The following is a 17,414-nucleotide window of genomic DNA, read 5'->3' on the forward strand; positions in this document are numbered from 1 at the left end:
CATTGCATAGATAGACCACATTTTATTTATCCATTCATCTATTGATGGATATGTTTTTTCCACTTTTTGGCTATTGTGAATAACGCTGTTATGAACAGTCACATGCAAGTTTTTGTATGGACATTTTTTTTTTTTTGGACATGTTTTTCATTTTGGGGGGTTTTGCATTCATTTCAATTTTTAAAGATATTGTATAAAAATATTATTTTTCTTGATTACTGAGTTTTTTGGGGCCTCCTTTAAATATGCACCTGAGTCAAGTACCTGACTGGCCTCACACTATTCCCACCACAAAAGTATTATCCTTTGTTAGCTGTGTGACTTTGGGCAAATTCTTACCCTCTCGGAACCTCGAGCCTCAGTTTCCTCCTCTGGAAAATGGGGATAATTCCTGTACCTACTCGTGGGGGATAGGAGGAGACAATGAAGCAATGACCTCTGTTACAGACCTGGCACAGTCCTTGGCACACGGTAGACTCAAAGTCAATGGCTTTTCCTCCAGGGAGGCCTGATGTTGGGCCTAGAGGGGCAGGTCCTAAAATGGATGTGACTTTGCCCTGCTCTTGAGGAGAGTTGGCCCATCCCCTTGTTGCTACTTTTCCCCAGGGAAACCTGTTTTTGCTCTCCTGCCTCAGCCTGTTTCCCCTACAAAGTTTTTGGGGTGGGACACCAATGCTGCTCACCCGAAGGCCTCCTTGGCTCCCAGCACCTTCCATCCCAGCTGCCCCGGGGCCCCTCACCGCCGCCTCCCCCTCTCTGCTCTGCCCACTCCCATTGAAGGCCATGGCTTGCCGTCCCTCTGTGCTGCCATGAGGCCTGCACTTTGCAGGGCTGAAGTCCAAAGTTCAGTCCCTTCGCTAAGCACACGGATAAATATGAACCTTGGAGAATTTCCCCAGCACCAATGTAAACAGAGCGGGCAGGGGCCCTGATTCACTGGCTGCCGGGGCGAGGGTTGGGGGTTGGGGGTGCCCACAGGGCTTGGCTAGTGGGGCTTGGGGGGGCCGTGGGTGCAAGGATCCTGGTTTGTACCTGCCTGCTGGCCAGCCGGCAAGTAGACAGCCCACGCGGTGGGGGAGGTGGCCAGCTTGGTGGCCCTGGGCCGCGTGGCCCTGCGGTAGTGGAGCCATGGTTTCTAAACTGAGCCCACTGCAGATGGAGCTCCTAGCGGCCCTGCTCGAGTCGGGCCTGAGCAAAGAGGCACTGATCCAGGCGTTGGGTGAGCCGGGGCCCTACCTGCTTGCTGGAGATGGCCCCCTAGACAAGGGGGAGTCCTGCGGCGGCGGTCGAGGGGAGCTGGCCGAGCTGCCCAATGGGCTGGGGGAGACGAGGGGCTCCGAGGACGAGACGGATGACGATGGAGAAGACTTCACGCCGCCCATCCTTAAGGAGCTGGAGAACCTCAGCCCCGAGGAAGCGGCCCACCAGAAAGCCGTGGTGGAGAGCCTGCTGCAGTAAGGACCCTTTCTCTGTCCCTAGCTCCAAGGAAAGGGGAACAGGGCCCGTGAGAGCTCGGGGGGGGATCTCTGCTCGGACCCTCAAGCCCCCCACCTGGCCCTCTGTGGAGTTCCGAGTCTCCGTGAGCCAAGGCTTCCAGCCCAGTGCTTGGGAAGCGGCCATATGTCCCAGGGGAGCTCCAAGATGGGAAAAAGCAGAAGACTTTACAATTCAAGTGCCAGAGGGTGGTGGAAATTTTTAGCCATCATGACCATTTCTATGTCCCAAACCCTAACTTCCCTGCTAAGCGCACAGACTGCAGACTCTGGGGCCAGGAAGCACCACTGGAGAGAGTGGGGACCAAGGCTGGGGTTCTGGAGGCTCCCCTTGCCACCCAGTGTCTCAAGCAGGGTCTCAGGCCTTTCTTACCTGCAGGCGATGGAGCCTTGGGGAGCTGCTCTCCTTTCCAACGCAGCCTCAGGCCCCCCACCTCACAGCAGTTGCCATTAGAGGGCTCCCGTTGTGTACCCCCATCCACTATCTGGCTCCCCATCTCCCAGAAAACTGGGTGGGTTGAGCCCGATGCCTCCCCTCTCCTCAGCAGACCTAACCTGGTTACTAATTACCCATGGGCTTTATTATTTCTCTTTTGTTTTATAAATTTATAAATGGCAAAAGGCTCTGATAAGGCCTGTGATCATTAACTTGTAGGGATGGTGGCCTGGGGAGGCCTGAGCCAATGAACCTCCCGCCCAGCAGGGGTGGGGGATGGGGAGTTCAGGGGTAGGGGTGAGAAAACGAGGACCTGGTACTACAAGAATTGCCCCTTCCCAAAGCTCCCTTCACCTTCATCCTAACAGCCAGGCATTGTGCTGAGGTTTCACATGTATAATTTTGGATGATGTTCAGATGAATTCTGGGAGGAAGCTATGGATAACTCTGTTTCACAGATTTATCTCTGAGGCCCAGAGAAGGGAAATAGTTTGACTAAGGCCACCCAGCAGGGACTCCACACCCACTCTGTTTAGTGCTCTCAATCGCCTTGACTAGGGGCCAGCAGTCAGCTGAGGGTGACTGGGGTGTCTGAAGAAGAGTCCCAGAGTTCTCCAGGGGATCATCTCTTTTCTGTCCAAGGTCCTGATTCCAGCTTGGGGTGGGGGAGGGTTGAATCCCCGCCTCAGGGAGACAGAACCTCAGGGTCCGCTAGGCCTTGTGAGGGCCCCGGTGCAGGGGCAGGCGGCAGGGGAGCAGAGAGGCCCCCTGACTTGGCAGGAAGAGGAGGGCAAAGGGCCCTGCTCGGCTGCAGGGGAGGGGCAAAGAGTCAGGCATGGCAGACCCAGGCAAAGGGCAACTGGGATAGGGTGGGGCTGGGCCAGATCTGCTCAGGACCCCAGATGGAAATGGGGGTTTTCAGGTGGGAGTGGGAGCCGATGATGCCAAGGGCCTTTCTTACCTGGCTGGGTGGGGCCTCTTGATCAGCAGGAACTTTGGTGGGATGGTGGGTGATGAGGAGGCTTGATCCACAGCACTTGAAGGGGGAGCAGAGGTCAAAGTGCTCCCTGGGGAACAGCAGGGGCCTAGAAGCTGAGCGAGAGAGAGGAGACATGCAGGAGGAGAGAAGATGTCGGGGCAGCTGGAGAGAGGCCTGGAGAAGCAGAGTTAAGCAGAGGAGTGGGAAGAAAGAGGGGCTCACATCCAGCTGGGAGAAGGGGCTGGGGAGAGAGTAAGGCACCCCAAGCTGAGAGGAGGCTGGAGTGCTCCAGCCTGCCCCTATTGGGTTTTCTTTAATGCTAACAGCATGCTATTTACTTTCCATTTAAATTTGAGATGTTGCTATAAATTATCAACCAGCTCCTTGTTCCTGCAGAGTTTATAACTAACTACCTGGGTTACTTATTGTTCAGGTAACAAAAGGGATCTGAAACCGCCCTGAGGGAAAAAAGTGGGGCCTGTAGTCTCAAGAAGGAGAGCGATGGAGGACCCCCATGTAGGCCCAGGCAGTGGGGGTGCAGAAGCAGGAAAGGATGGTGCAGAGATAGGACTTCCCGTGGAAGCCATTTCTCTGGAGAAGACAGTGTCTGGGAAGAGGCAGGATGGGTTCTGGATCCCAGGTTCCCCTAGGTGCCCATGCCTGAGGCCAAAGCATTAGCTCCTCCTTTAATTCACTGTGTGACCTTGGGCAAGTCTCTTCTCTGCCTCCTGCCTCCATTTCTCTACCTGGACAACGATTAAAATTCAAATTCCTTGCCGTGTTTCCCTGACCTCTTCCTGAGAAACCTCTCTGTCTTCCTCCATTTATACTGACTTTCCTCCATTTATACTGACTTTGCTGATTCTCAGCTCAGTACCTTTGCACGTGCTATTCCTTCTGCCTGGAACCCTTTTTCCAGATCTTCCCATGGTCAATTCCTTTTCCTCCTTTTGCTCAAATGTCACCTCCTCAGGGAGGCCCTCCCTGCCTGTCTCATCTGAAGGTAGGCTCCACCCTAGTCATTCTCTTTTCCACTACCTTTTTACTTTCTCCTGATTTTTTTTTTTTTGATTACTTTCTGTTTTCTATTTCCTGCCATGAAAATAGAAGCTTTATGAAGACAGGGTCCACATGGCCTAGTTCACTACTCTTACTCCTGATATCCAGCCCAGCAGCTGACACACAACATGAATGAATGAGTGACTAGGATGCTCTAAGGCCCCGGGGAACATCTGTTGCTATGTCCAAGGGAGGAAGCTGTACATGGGGCCCTTTCCTGGGTGTCCCTGGTCCTCCCTGTCCCTGACCAGCTCAAACCTCAACCTTGAAGGTCTCTGATCCTCTCCATTGGGCAATGCCAAGGCACTGGGATCCAGGGAGGCAGTGCCCAAGGTGAGACAATTTGACATCCCTGACTGAGGCTGGCCTGCCTGGGTTCAAATCTCAGCTCCTTGCCTCTAGCACGGGCAGGTGATCTCGCTTTTCTTAGCCCCCGTTTCCTCTGCAAGGCAGAGATAATAACACCAACCCACAGACTTAAGTAGCATGATAACATGTAGCATGCACATGTAGTAAGTGCACTAAATGGTGGCTATTATGAGTGGTCCCATTTAACAGATGAGCAGATGAAGCCTCAGAGATGCAAAGCCACTTCTCTGAGGTAACTCTTACAAAGCAGTCAGGCCAGGACCTAGATCCAAGTCCTCCCAACCCCATACTCTGCACAGTATCCTTGAAGTTGTATGCCTGTCCTTGATAAGTTATCTTTCTTCTTACCCTCCTCAGTTGTTCTTCCTGTTCAGCTTCACCATTAACTCACTTCCATGCAGTACTCAGAATTCACAAAGGGCTTACAAATGCATTAAATTTGTTTTCTCTTCCTGACAATCTATGAAATATTTATCATTAGCCCCCATATCACAGTTAAGGAAACTGAGGCACCTGGAGATTAAGCAACTTCCCCAGGCCCCCTGGAGAGTGAGTGGCAGAGCTGGGATTCGAACAGAGACCGAAAAGCCCTGCACTGAAAACTCTGCTTCTCTCCATGTGAATGGCCTTTCAGGGTGGTCTCCCAGCTCCACAAGCCTGGGAGGTGGAGGGCCCAGCGAGCAAAAAGCCCAAAGCCTTGAACATGATTGGACCCAGAATGGGTAGGAGGCAGGAGGAGGGAGATGTGAGCAGATCTTTCCCTCTCCTGGGCTCTCTTCCCTCTGCTGTGGAGCTGGGGTCCCAGGACATCATCAAAGATGATGATGATGATGATGATGATGATGACGACGACGACGTTATCAACGTTGTTCCACTGATTGAGCACTGACTATGTGCCAGGCCCTGTAAACGTTTTACTCCTCTTTGAAACTCAGCTCTTCCAGTAGTAGCTCTGTGAAGCAGGTGTGGATTTACCACCATGGAGTATGCGCACATCAGGTGCTAGGGTGCAGTGGGAGAACTTGAACCCAGGTTGGCTTGACTTTTGAGCCCATGAAAGCTGGGGATACCTAGAGACTTGGCCTCTTAGTTCTGAGTTGGGGAAACAGTCCTGAAGAGTCAGGTCCTTGAAGACTGAGTGTGTGTGTGTGTGTGTGTGTGTGTGTGTGTGTGTGTGTGTGTGTGTGTGCGCGCGTGCGTGTGTGTGTTGGGGTGGGAGAAAGAAACAGAGCAAATAACAGAGAGACACACAGACAGAAAAGCAGGCAGACAGACATAGACATGGAGTCAGATGGACAGTGACAGTAAATCTATAGTTTGAGCCAGGACAGGCCCTGTTGAGAGGGAGGCTGAGTTCATTCCCTCCGGAGAACAGAGATGGGAGGGAGGGTGATGATTACAATTGCGGGAGGAGGGAGGCCATCAGGCAGCCTGGCTCCAGAATCAGATAAACGTGTTTGTCAGGGCGCACAAGGCTGGACTTTGTACTGCCCTTCCCTGCCTGCTCTGACTGGCACCCAGCGAGCAGGGGAGGTGGAAAAGAGAGGTTCCTAGGAGCTCCTGAAAGCAGGGGGAGAGAGGAGCTCCAGGAGAGGTCTGGGATTCCGGGAAAAGTGAAATATTCTTGAGTCCCAGCTAGGCCACCTTGGACAAGTGAGGCTCACCCATCTGAGCCTCAGTTTTCTTAACTGTGAAATGGGCACACAAGCAGTACCTACTTGCTAAGGTTGTTGTAAGATTTAAATGACTGGCTCTTGGCGGAGTGCCTGGCTCACAGTACATACTTGAGAAACATTCATTCTCATGTGTATCATTTTTACACAAATGGAACTTGGCTGTACTGACTGCTGAACAACTTAAATTGATCTGTCCCCACCTTCCATTTCCTCCCTACCTGTAAGGGAACTGCTGATAAAAATGGAGGAAGTTGGAGGGCCAAAGCTGATGAAAGGCCCTGCGCCCTCGTGTCTGAGAAGGGCATGGCCAAGGGGACAGGCAAGGCCAGTTCTCTAAGGAGGGAGAGGTGGGCTGGGGAGAAGACAGTGCAGGGTGGGCTTCAGAGTGCTGGGGGTTTTGTTTGTGTTTAGTTTTTCACAAATCAGTTTTAAATATTATATATGCATATATTGTCTATTCTATAATATATTACATAATTTAAAAAAGTATAGAAGAGTAACAGAGAAAACTGCCCTTCTCACCCTGTCCCCGGCACCCCCAGCCCCCTCCTGAGACCATCAGCGTCACCAGTTCCTCGCGTGTCCTTCCAGTATTTCATGCAAACAGGAGCCAATATGTAGAAATCTTTTATCCCACTTTAACTTGTACACAAACGGCAGCACAGCAAACCCACCAGACAAACCCTGTTCCATCTGGGCACGCACAGCGCTTCCTCGGTGGGTTTTTACAGCTTCGCAGAATGGAGCCACCGCAATGTAGTTAATCAGCGTTCCTTCGCTGGACGCTTACGTGGTTTCCCATCTTTCGCGGTGGCAAGCCACACGGCGATGACGCCCCTCCTACACACGCCACCCGCCACACGCGCAAATATCAGAAGTCTAGAATTCTAGAACAAATTGCTGAGTCAGGGGGGTGAGAACGCAGGTTCTGTGATCTGGCAGACCTGGGTTCAAATCCCAGTTCTGTCCATTTCAGCCCTGGTGTAGAGAGCTGCTTTTATTTATTTGACACAGGTTTGTAACAGAAGTTCAGGACAGGATGAGGGGGAAGGGGAGGGTTGAGACAGAGCTGGAAAAGGAGAGAGAATTTATATAGTTCAGGCAATCTGATCCCTTCCATTCCCCACAGTGACCAACGGTCAGAAATATGAACCACAGATGGCCTCAGATCCCTTGAGTCTCTCTAGTGAGTGAACCTAAGCCCACGGAGTGGGATTCTGGTGCTCAGACACATACATTTTTCTTACAACAAGGCCCCTCAATGCCAGCCCGTAACCCCTCCACCTGTGACTCTATTGAAACCCAGACACCTGCCCCAGTGCTGTGGGGAAACTGGCCAGGCTGTTGCCTAGGGTTTAGTGAAGATTGTTGGGAGGCGTTTCGACCTTATGTGTTTTTTATCTGATGGACTGACTTCGAACTGAGTCCCTTCAGGTGGGATGGGACTCTGCAGGGCTGGCCCTGTGACCTTGGGTAAGTGATTGGCCTCTATGGCTCTGACTGTGAAGTGAGAGAATCTTGTTTCTTTCCTTGTTTTCAGACCCAGTTTTTTCCCAGTAGGTTTCCTTAAGCAATCCATCCATCCATCCATTTACCCATCTACCATCTATCAATCTGTCTATCCATCCATCTACCTACCCACCTATCCATCCACTCACCCATCCATCTACCATCCACTCATTCATTCATGCATTCGCCAAGGGCATAATATATGTCAGGCCTACTTTGGATGCCGAAAACCAGAGTTCCTACCCTCAAGATGTTTACGCTCTCTTTCCATGGATAAGACACAGCCACAAATAACATTTCCAGGTAGGATGAGGGGAGATGTTTAAAGAAGGCACAAAGGTGAGGACCCTCCCCATTGGCCTTGTGTAGCTTCGGGCGGAGTCTGTTCGTGTCTATATCTGTGTCCACGTGTTCTGTGTCTATGTTTCTAAAATTTTATCTGTTCCCATGACTCTGTGGGACTGGTTGGGCCCTGCGATGACATGTATGTGTCTACATGTCTCTGTCCCCATGTTCATGTGTCAGTGTTCCTGCGTCCTGGCATGGGTGCCCACACCTTCCTGTCCCTGAGTCAAGGTGCAGGCCCCAGGCTCTACACCTGCTTTTATCCATGATCCCCACCTCCAGGACGGATGGGGCTCCTAGCACCCGGGACTCCCAGCCCTGCCTGCAGGTCAACCCCCACTGAGTGGGCCCTGTCCTTGCCTTCCTTCCAGGGAGGACCCATGGCGCGTGGCAAAGATGGTCAAGTCCTACCTGCAGCAGCACAACATCCCACAACGGGAGGTGGTTGACACCACTGGCCTCAACCAGTCGCACCTGTCCCAGCACCTCAACAAAGGCACCCCCATGAAGACGCAGAAGCGAGCTGCCCTGTACACCTGGTACGTCCGCAAGCAGCGAGAGGTGGCCCAGCGTAAGTAACGACTGACCACAGCCCCGTCTTCCCTGGCGGGCCCGGGACGCTCTGCAGATCGAGGGTGGGGGCTGGAAGCTTCACCACCCCTTAACTCAGAGGAAGTCAGGGGGACTCAACCAGCAGCTATATCATTCTGCCTCGCAGGCACTCTAGGGGAGGGGAGTTGGGTTGGTCCTGGATGAGCTAGGTCCCTGTCTTTTAAGAGCTGTGTGATATGGAAGGAGAAGAGATCATTGTGATACAGCGAGATATGATAACAACAGCAGCAACAGCCAGTGTTTATAGAGTACGCGCAGTGTGCCTGGCCCAGTGCAGAGTGCTACGCAAAGTACACTTCGAAGTGTTAAGCTGGAGGCAGAGGAGAGAGTAATCTATTCTTCCTCAGGGAAGCAGGGGCATCAGCAAGGTTCATACCAGAGGTATGACCTTTAGACTAAGTCTTAAACTGATTCGAATTTTGACCCATGGGGATGGAAGGAAGGGTGTTTCGGGCAGAAGGAACAGTGTGTGTCAAGGCTCAGAGGTGTGGTGTACATTCTGGAAATCCTCCACTGCAAACCCAAGAAGACCTGGAGGCATTGTCATGTGGGGAACAGTGGGGCTTCCTCACTCAGGCCTCATACCCCATCGAACCCCACGTGCACTGTCACACTTTTGAGCCTACATATAAAAAATTTCTAATATTTCTTTCATTAATTATTCAGGCTTTAAAAAGGCAATATACACTTAATTAAAAATAGAAGAAAGTAAAGATTTTATAATAAAAATTAGATGTCCTTTCTCTAAAGCAGCCCCTGGCATTCCCAGGCTTGCATATGTCCTTCCGGAGATATTTTATGCATATACTAGCAATGTGTGTGTGTGTGTGTGTGTGTGTGTGTGTGTGTGTGTGTAGCCCTGACTCAGAATCTTCCTTCCTCCCTTTCATAAAAATGTCCTGGCATTTGTCTGTCCCATACCCTTGGTGACCCACTCAGGGATAATCTGATAGACTAGTTTCCACTAAAGTGGAGCCTGCTGACAAAGGCTGCTGCATCTTTTCTCTCCTGGCTAATACTGCACTTTAAGTTTGATTTCCAAGTCTGCAATGTCGAACACGCTCTGAATCTACTCAGGAGGTATAATTCAATTTTCTGCTCTATTGTTTGTCCCCGGAAAAATATTGAACCTCCCTGAACTCTGAACTTTACCTGTAAAATGGGATGACATTTATGTCAAATGTGACCAAGTGCTGATGCTTACTTGGAGGCTCGTGAGATTAAATCTTGGCTCAGTAGAAAAGTGTGCAGGGGTTGATTAGTTATGTCTGCCTTGGACACAGGTTAAGAAAGTGGTGGCACACGTGCTGTGTTTGTCATCACTGGATTAGATGATTTCGAAGTTCTAGCTGTAAACTCCTCTGGCTCAGCGCCCTGGGAATCAGAAAGAATCATGAGTGTGATCATGAACTGATGTGGGAAGGTGGAGGTGGCTGGTGCCCTGCTCATGGTTCTCTGTGCCTCCAGAGTTCACTCATGCCGGGCAGGGTGGGCTGATTGAGGAGCCCACAGGCGACGAGCTGCCAACCAAGAAGGGGAGGAGGAACCGTTTTAAATGGGGCCCAGCATCCCAGCAGATCCTGTTCCAGGCCTACGAGAGGCAGAAGAACCCCAGCAAGGAGGAGCGAGAGGCATTAGTGGAAGAATGCAATAGGTAGATTGGCTGGTGGTTAGCAGGGCTGGTTTGGTCTGGGCAGGGGGAAGGCCGGGGAAAGGAAGGGTAGCCCTGGGTCCTGAGGGAGGCTCCCCAGTCTCAACTCATGCTCAGTGTCTGAAACCTAGCTCCATTTCTGGCACCGCCCCCTGCCAACCCAAGCAACCCTTGAGTGGCTGCTCATTTTATTCATCCTCACTATAATCCTATGGTTATTTGGCTCACTTTATGATTGGAGACACTAAGAGAGGCTGTCACTTACTCAAGGTCACACTGCAGAACTGGGATTGAAACTCAGGTCTGCCAGCCTCACTCACTCAGGTAGAGCTCTCCTTCTCAGCGCCCTCCCCACAGCCCCAGGAGAGGGTTCCTCTGTTTCTGGTTTGGAGGCTCACAAATGGCTATTTCTGCAGGGCGGAGTGCATCCAGAGGGGGGTGTCACCATCACAGGCACAAGGGCTGGGTTCCAACCTTGTCACAGAGGTGCGCGTCTACAACTGGTTTGCCAACCGGCGCAAGGAGGAAGCCTTTCGGCACAAGCTGGCCATGGACACATACAGCGGGCCACCACCAGGGCCAGGCCCAGGCCCTGCGCTGCCCGCCCACAGCTCCCCTGGCTTGCCCCCACCTGCTCTCTCTCCCAGTAAGGTCCACGGTGAGTGCTATGAGGGTAGAGAACTTGGGGCAGTGGATGGAGGGAACATGGGGGTAGGTAGGAAAGTTAGGGAGCTGTCACCCAAACCTCTTAGCACTTCGATTTGGTTCCACTTCATTCTATTTTCATTGCTCTATTCACCCCAGTCCTCTCTGCTCCAGCAGTCTCCCCACCTTTTTGGCACCAGGGACCAGTGCTCCTATGAGAATCTAATGCCTGATGACCTGAGGTGGAGCTGAGGCCCTGATGCTAGCGCTGGGGAGTGGCTGCAAATGCAGATGAAGCTTTGCTCCCTCACCTGCCACTCTCCTCCTGCCGTGCGGACCGGTACCGGTCTGTGGCCCGTGGGTTGGGGACCCCTGCTCTACTCCATGTCATCCACTCCGCTCCACTCCATTCCATTCACTCTGATTTGGGTTACTTCAGTTCATTCATTTCAAATCAAATCAACTCAATTCATTTCTATTCAACTCATTATAATCCAATTCAGTTCATTTCAATTTGGTACGGTTTAACTCAATGCAATTCCCAATCGATCCAGTTTCCTAAATAGCATTCAAGGAAATTAAGTTAATTTTGTATAGCTTAGTTCAATTCAATCCAATTCAATTTTATTCAATTCAGTTCAATTCAATTCAACACAAGCTCAATTCGAGTACAATTAGATTCAGTTTCATTCAACATTCAGTTTCATTCAATAGTTCATGCTGTTCAGCTCAGTTCGCTGCAGTTTAATTCCACTAGCCTCAGTTCAGTGTGGTTCAACTGTCTTTTATTGAGCATCTACTGCATGTCAGGTATAGCACTAGGCAGTGGGGGGCCACGGAGCTAAAAAAAAGAAAAAATGCAGCGCTGTGTTCAGGAGTTGGAAGCAGCCAGCACAGGGCATGGCCGGAGGTGGACACGCAAGCAAAGTTTGCTGGCTGCACAAAGAACGTTGGGGCGAGTGGCCCAAGTAAACAGATGCAGTTTGGAGTGATGAGGGCCTTGGGAGGCAGGAGAGTGGGGTGCTGAGGCTGGACACTGCTCCCACTCCAGGTGTGCGCTATGGACAGCCTGCAACCAGTGAGGAGGCGGAAGTCCCCTCAAGCAGCAGTTCCTTGGTGACAGTCTCCGCACCCTTGCACCAAGTGTCTCCCACAGGCCTGGAGCCCAGTCACAGCCTGCTGAGCGCTGAGGCCAAGCTGGTGAGTGTCTGCCCCAGGTAGAGACCATTCCAACCCCATCTATCTTCCCCTGGCGGGGAGAAGTGGTCTCCAGGAAGGCAGCGTGGGGCTCCGCCCTCACTCAGCTTGGATTCCCCTCCAAGGTCTCAGCAACTGGGGGTCCCCTGCCTCCTGTCAGCACCCTGACAGCACTGCACAGCTTGGAGCAGACATCCCCAGGCCTCAACCAGCAGCCCCAGAACCTCATCATGGCCTCGCTTCCCGGGGTCATGGCCATCGGGCCTGGTGAGCCTGCCTCTCTGGGCTCCACGTTCACCAACACGGGCGCCTCTACTCTGGTCATTGGTAAGCTGGTGGGACTGGGGCGGGGGCAGGTGAGTGGGGGGCTCATGGGGCTCCACCAGGAGCTGGAAGAGCCACTGGGACTCATTCATTCATGTATTTTTTGAGTGCTTACTCTGTGCCAGGTTTTCTGCTACATCAGTGACATATAAGTAAACCAAACAGAACAAAATCTGAATGATTTAAGTGGAGAAGCAGACAATAAACATAATACATAAATTATACAGTGCCTTAGAAGGTAAAACATCTGTTTTAAAATAGCAGAAGGGGGACAAAAGTTTTCTAGGTTTTAGGTTTTTTTGCTTGTTTTGTTTTGTTTTGTTTTGTTTTATGGTGGCATTGGTTAATGAAATCCAGTAAGTTTCAGTGGCACATTTTAATAGTAAGGCATATATATATTTACATTGTGTGTCCACCTCTCATAGTTAGATTTCTTTCTGTCACCACATATTTGACCCCTTTCACCCCCTAGGTTTTTTTTAAAGCCTAGAAAGACTTTATTTCAGGAACTATTACACAGAAGCTCAATATATAAGATAGGAAGCTGCTGGGAGAGTTAAGCCCCAGGGCCTCTGCACTGCTATGGAACCCCAGGGCCCTAGGGAACTAGACTGACACACACCCCCTACCCGTATAACAAGCTAGAGACTCAGAGAGGGAGAGTGACTTGCCAGCACCAGCTGAGTTCGTGACAGGTCTTAGTGCAAAGGTGTTTCCTGTCCACCTTGTCTCCTCACCCAACCCACTGGCTCTGGGAGGGAGGAACGGTGTCCCCAGGGGGCCTGGGAGGCAGTGGAGGTGGTAGGAGGCCTGGCTCACTGCTGTCCCTTCTACTCCAGGCCTGGCTTCCACGCAGGCACAGAGCGTGCCCGTCATCAACAGCATGGGCAGCAGCCTGACCACCCTGCAGCCGGTCCAGTTCTCCCAGCCACTGCACCCTTCCTACCAGCAGCCACTCATGCCCCCCGTGCAGAGTCACATGGCCCAGAACCCCTTCATGGCCACCATGGCCCAGCTGCAGAGCCCCCATGGTGAGCACAGGGGGACAGGGTGGCCTAGCAGATACTGTGGTCTCCGTGTGTGTGTCTGGTACAAGTGTTTCGTGATGAAGACGGGGACTGTGGGTGCTTGGATGAGTGTCTATGGCCAGAATCTGTTTCAGAGTGTGAATACATGTGACTGTGAGTGTGTGCACATGTCTGAGTTTGAGTGGATACGCATCTGGGTGTCTGCATGTACAGGCCAGCGTGTGGGAATACAGGTTTGTCTTTCGCTGAACCCTTGGGGCCATATGTACTTCAGAATTGACTATTTTCAGATTTTTCAAAGGTAATATGGTGGACATACCATAGATTACATAACACACCCAGCAGGGTTTGGGGCAACTCTGTCATCAAGCATTACAATTTCTGCAGCAAAAGGTAGAATTCCGCCAAGTAGGTTAATACTTAACCTCAATCAGGCTCAGGTCACATTTTGCCACCAAATGAGCTCTAGTGCCAACCTTACAAAACCTACTGGTTTTGAGACTTTTCTGGAATTTAGAATTGGGGATAGGAGATTATAGACCTGTATATGTATCTGTGTGCATTTGGTTGAGTGCATGTGTTTGTATATATGGGTGGTTATGGTTTATCTGTGTCAATGTAAGAATGTGTTTTTCTGCTGGTACCTGTGCTTTTTGTGGGGGTGGCTGAAACTTGAGGTTACATTTCAGAGAGGTGTCCCAGAGGTGGAGATATGTTGGCGTCCAAAGTCTGTACTTAATACAAGAGCACCTGTGCCTTGCGCTCCCTTTCACACCTGTCGTGTCCAGGTGATGGGAGCTGGGTTTGGGTTCCTGGTCTCCCCCAGGCTTCTCTCTACCAAGCCAAGCAGAGCAGGTCCCTGTAGTTAAGGAGAGGGTCTCACACCCCACTTCACCCAGAGCACCTAGCCTTGAGGCCCTCCTGGGAGGGGTCCAGCATGGCCCAGGGTGCCATGTCTGTATCTACCTCTGTCTCCTTCCTCCTGTCCAGCCCTCTACAGCCACAAGCCTGAGGTGGCCCAGTACACCCACACAGGCCTGCTTCCGCAGACCATGCTCATCACCGACACCACCAACCTAAGCGCCCTGGCCAGCCTCACGCCCACCAAGCAGGTAAGGCCCAGGCCTGCCCTGGCCCCTCCCCAGAGCACTCCCTGGGGGCTCAGGAGGCTGCTCTGTTTCCCCAGGTCTTCACCTCAGACAACGAGGCTTCCAGTGAGTCCGGGCTTCACACGCCAGCATCTCAGGCCACCACCATCCACATCCCCAGCCAGGACCCTGCTGGCATTCAGCACCTGCAGCCTTCCCATCGGCTCAGTGCCAGCCCCACAGGTGAGCGGCCTTTCCCTGCCACTTCTTTCTTGTGTGCAGCAGACAGTGGGCAAACGGGAGGGGGCATGAGGCAGGTTTTGGAGGGCACTCTATGTTCCCCTGAAGTGAGCTAAGAGAAGTGCGAAACCACAGGAAAATGGGCCCATCTTACAGGAACATCTCATTGACTTGGTTGAGGAAAAGATTAAGTCATGGGAGGAGGTAGTAGCGGGTGATACTGAGGAGTAAATTGGGCTGGTTGGGGGCCAGAAGTGGCTCATGGATGTGTTGGTTTGGCTCTGGGCTTAGCGCTCTCTGAATCATTGCCAACATATAAAAATCAGGAGCTTTCACAAAGAAATCCAGATTTCTGGCTTGGAAAATTGGAAGAACTCATGTTTCCATGTAGCAACAACAGAGAGTAAGCTCTTCGGGCCACCATTTCCCACTTGACCCATTCACTTCCATCCCATGACCCATGTGTGCAACCCGCAAGGTCATGGTGAAGAGCAGGTACTTTGGAGTTAGGCTGTTGGGCTTTGAGGCCTGGGGTGGCCACTTGCTTAGTGCGCGACTTTGGGCAAGTTGCTCCCACTCCGTGAACCTCAGATTCCTCCATCCAGCCCTGTTACTGAGGGCTCCACACTGAACCTGTGAGGCACACGTCATCACCCTCATTTTACAGATGAAAAAGTGGACACTCAAGGAAGTGAGGGATTTGGCCTTGCCTCCGACAGCTACTAGGTGGCAGGGCCAGGACCTGAACCCAGGTCCAAAATCAAAGCCCATTCTCTTAACCATCTGAATCAATCAGGCTTCTCCAGGGACACATAACCAATAGAAATATATACATATTAAAAGAAATTGACTTGCATGACGGTAGGGGCCAGCAAATCCGAAAGCTGCAGGGCAGGCCAGCAGGCTGGCAGTGCAGGCAGGAGTTAATGCTGCAGAATTCCTTTTTTAGAAAATCTCAACTTTTGCTCTTAAGGCCTTCAACTGATTAGATGAGGCCCACCTATATTATCAAGGGAAATCTCCTTTACTTAAAGTCAACTGATTGGAGGTGTTAACCACAACTACAAGATACTTTCACAGCAACACTTTGATTAGTGTTTGTTTCAATGACTGCGTGCTGAAGCCTAGCCAAGATGACAGATAAAACCAGCCACCTCACCACCTCCTCGGGGCTTCTCTAATGTTCCCGTTAAAACATCCTGAGGCCACTCCCTGAGTGAACCAGAGTCTAGCCATGGGTTAATAAGTCAAGGCCTTGCCTCCTCTGTCCTGAGTACCCCAGGGGTGGGTAGGGAGGGGTCAGGATGGGCTTTGTGGGCAGCCAGCAGCTTCCTTTGTCTCTGCAGTGTCCTCCAGCAGCCTGGTGTTGTATCAGAGCTCCGAATCCACCAATGGCCACAGTCACTTGCTGCCATCCAACCACAGTGTCATTGAGACCTTCATCTCTACGCAGATGGCCTCCTCCTCCCAGTAACCATGGCAACCGCCTCCCATTGGCTAGGACCTAAAGCCTGCATGGCCTGCTTGGGGAGGTGACCAAAATATCTGAGCCTGCAAAACTTTGGTGCCAAGGATCTGCTGCCCCTCCGGAAAACCGCTTCGGTCCCCATTCTGCTCTGCCAGCACCAGAGAGTGGGGCTTCTGAGTTGCCCCAATCTGAGGAGAGCTGCTTTAGCGCACAAGCAGGGGACCTTAAAAGCTGGGAGGCAGAGCCTGTTCCTGGCAGGACATGGGAGGGACTATCCTTGCTGCTCAAGGTAAATCCTGTTACTTAAAACAGAAGGATGCAGGCTGTGGACTCTGGTATGCACAGCCTGGGCCTGTGGAGAACCCAAAGAGAATGCCGGCAGCCACACTTCTCAGGACACAAGTCTGTGTAGCTGTGATGCACTGAGCTCCAAGAAAGGCCCTAGATCAATGTGGCCCCATTCTGTCACCTATGCCCTGCCCTGGCCACTCCATCCTGTCACCCTTCCTGCTATTGGCCCACATACCCATTTGTATTCACCCGTCCCCCACTCACATAGGTATTCTCTAAGAGGCTACTTTATTCCGGGGCCTGAGGTTCAGATGCTCAATCCTGGGGGAGCTCAAGCTAACAGCAAGGGCATCAGGGCTCTCCAGCTTCTCATCCTGAGCCATCCATCTCCCCGAACCCTGAGACCTCCAGTTTTCTGGAACATTTGTTCCCCTGAAAATCATGCCTTCTGATGCCAGCCTGGCATCCTGCTCTTCTGAAAAGCCCCCCTCAAGTTTAGGAAGTCAACCTTGCTCCTATGGGAGCCCCGCGACTCTGCACCTGGTGCCAAGTCCTAGAAAAGCAGCTCCTCTGGCCTCTAGGGCTCTGCAAACCCGTCCCTGGTTTGTAGGAGAAGCTGCTGAGTTCAAAAGGCAGCAAGGTCTGAGCAGCGGGCAGAGTGGAGGTTCCCTGACGCAGAAGAGAGGCAAGACCAGCAGAGAGAAGCCACCTGTGTGGACAGGACACATGCCTGGGAGCCTGGAGGCCTGGCTGGCTGAGGGATGGGGAGAGGTCCGGGCAGATGCAGGAGTCTGAGGAGTCTGAGCCCCTGAACACCACCAGGAGGGGCAAGGCAGCTGTGTAACCCCGGGGCTCCTGTGACCTCATCTCCCTGAGACTGCTACAGACAACCTGGCCCTCAGAGACCGCCACCATCCCATGACTGAGGAAGGGCCTGGGAGAACCCGCATCCTCTGCAGCTTGCAGCCAGCTAAGGGCAAGCCTGTACCCTTATTTAACTTTTA

At 52.0% G+C, this 17,414-nt stretch overlaps 1 protein-coding gene across 2 annotated transcripts; it reads left to right on the forward strand.

The window, feature by feature from the left end:
* Nucleotides 1-928: 928 nt before the first annotated feature.
* Nucleotides 929-16,646, forward strand: HNF1A (HNF1 homeobox A). Of its 2 annotated transcripts, none has more exons than XM_011355897.2 (10): nucleotides 929-1,454; nucleotides 8,238-8,437; nucleotides 9,946-10,132; nucleotides 10,546-10,787; nucleotides 11,826-11,974; nucleotides 12,097-12,298; nucleotides 13,135-13,326; nucleotides 14,314-14,435; nucleotides 14,489-14,654; nucleotides 15,998-16,646. In XM_011355897.2, exons 1-10 carry the CDS (start codon nucleotides 1,129-1,131, stop codon nucleotides 16,123-16,125), a joined length of 1,914 nt encoding a protein of 637 aa, XP_011354199.1. In that variant the 5' UTR covers nucleotides 929-1,128; the 3' UTR covers nucleotides 16,126-16,646. The 2 variants fall into 2 exon arrangements, with proteins under 2 accessions (XP_011354199.1, XP_011354200.1); XM_011355898.2 differs by having other exon boundaries at nucleotides 14,510-14,654.
* Nucleotides 16,647-17,414: the final 768 nt, after the last annotated feature.

The sequence above is a fragment of the Pteropus vampyrus genome, unplaced genomic scaffold, assembly GCF_000151845.1.
Source record: "Pteropus vampyrus isolate Shadow unplaced genomic scaffold, Pvam_2.0 Scaffold23, whole genome shotgun sequence".
Lineage (NCBI taxonomy): Eukaryota > Metazoa > Chordata > Mammalia > Chiroptera > Pteropodidae > Pteropus > Pteropus vampyrus.

Coding starts and splice junctions, on each gene's coding strand:
- HNF1A (XM_011355897.2), top strand. CDS start 1,129: ATGGTTTCTAAACTGAGCCCACTGCAGATGGAGCTCCTAGCGGCCCTG. Junction 1,455..8,237: donor GTGGTGGAGAGCCTGCTGCA/GTAAGGACCCTT, acceptor CCTTCCTTCCAG/GGAGGACCCATGGCGCGTGG. Junction 12,299..13,134: donor CGCCTCTACTCTGGTCATTG/GTAAGCTGGTGG, acceptor CTTCTACTCCAG/GCCTGGCTTCCACGCAGGCA.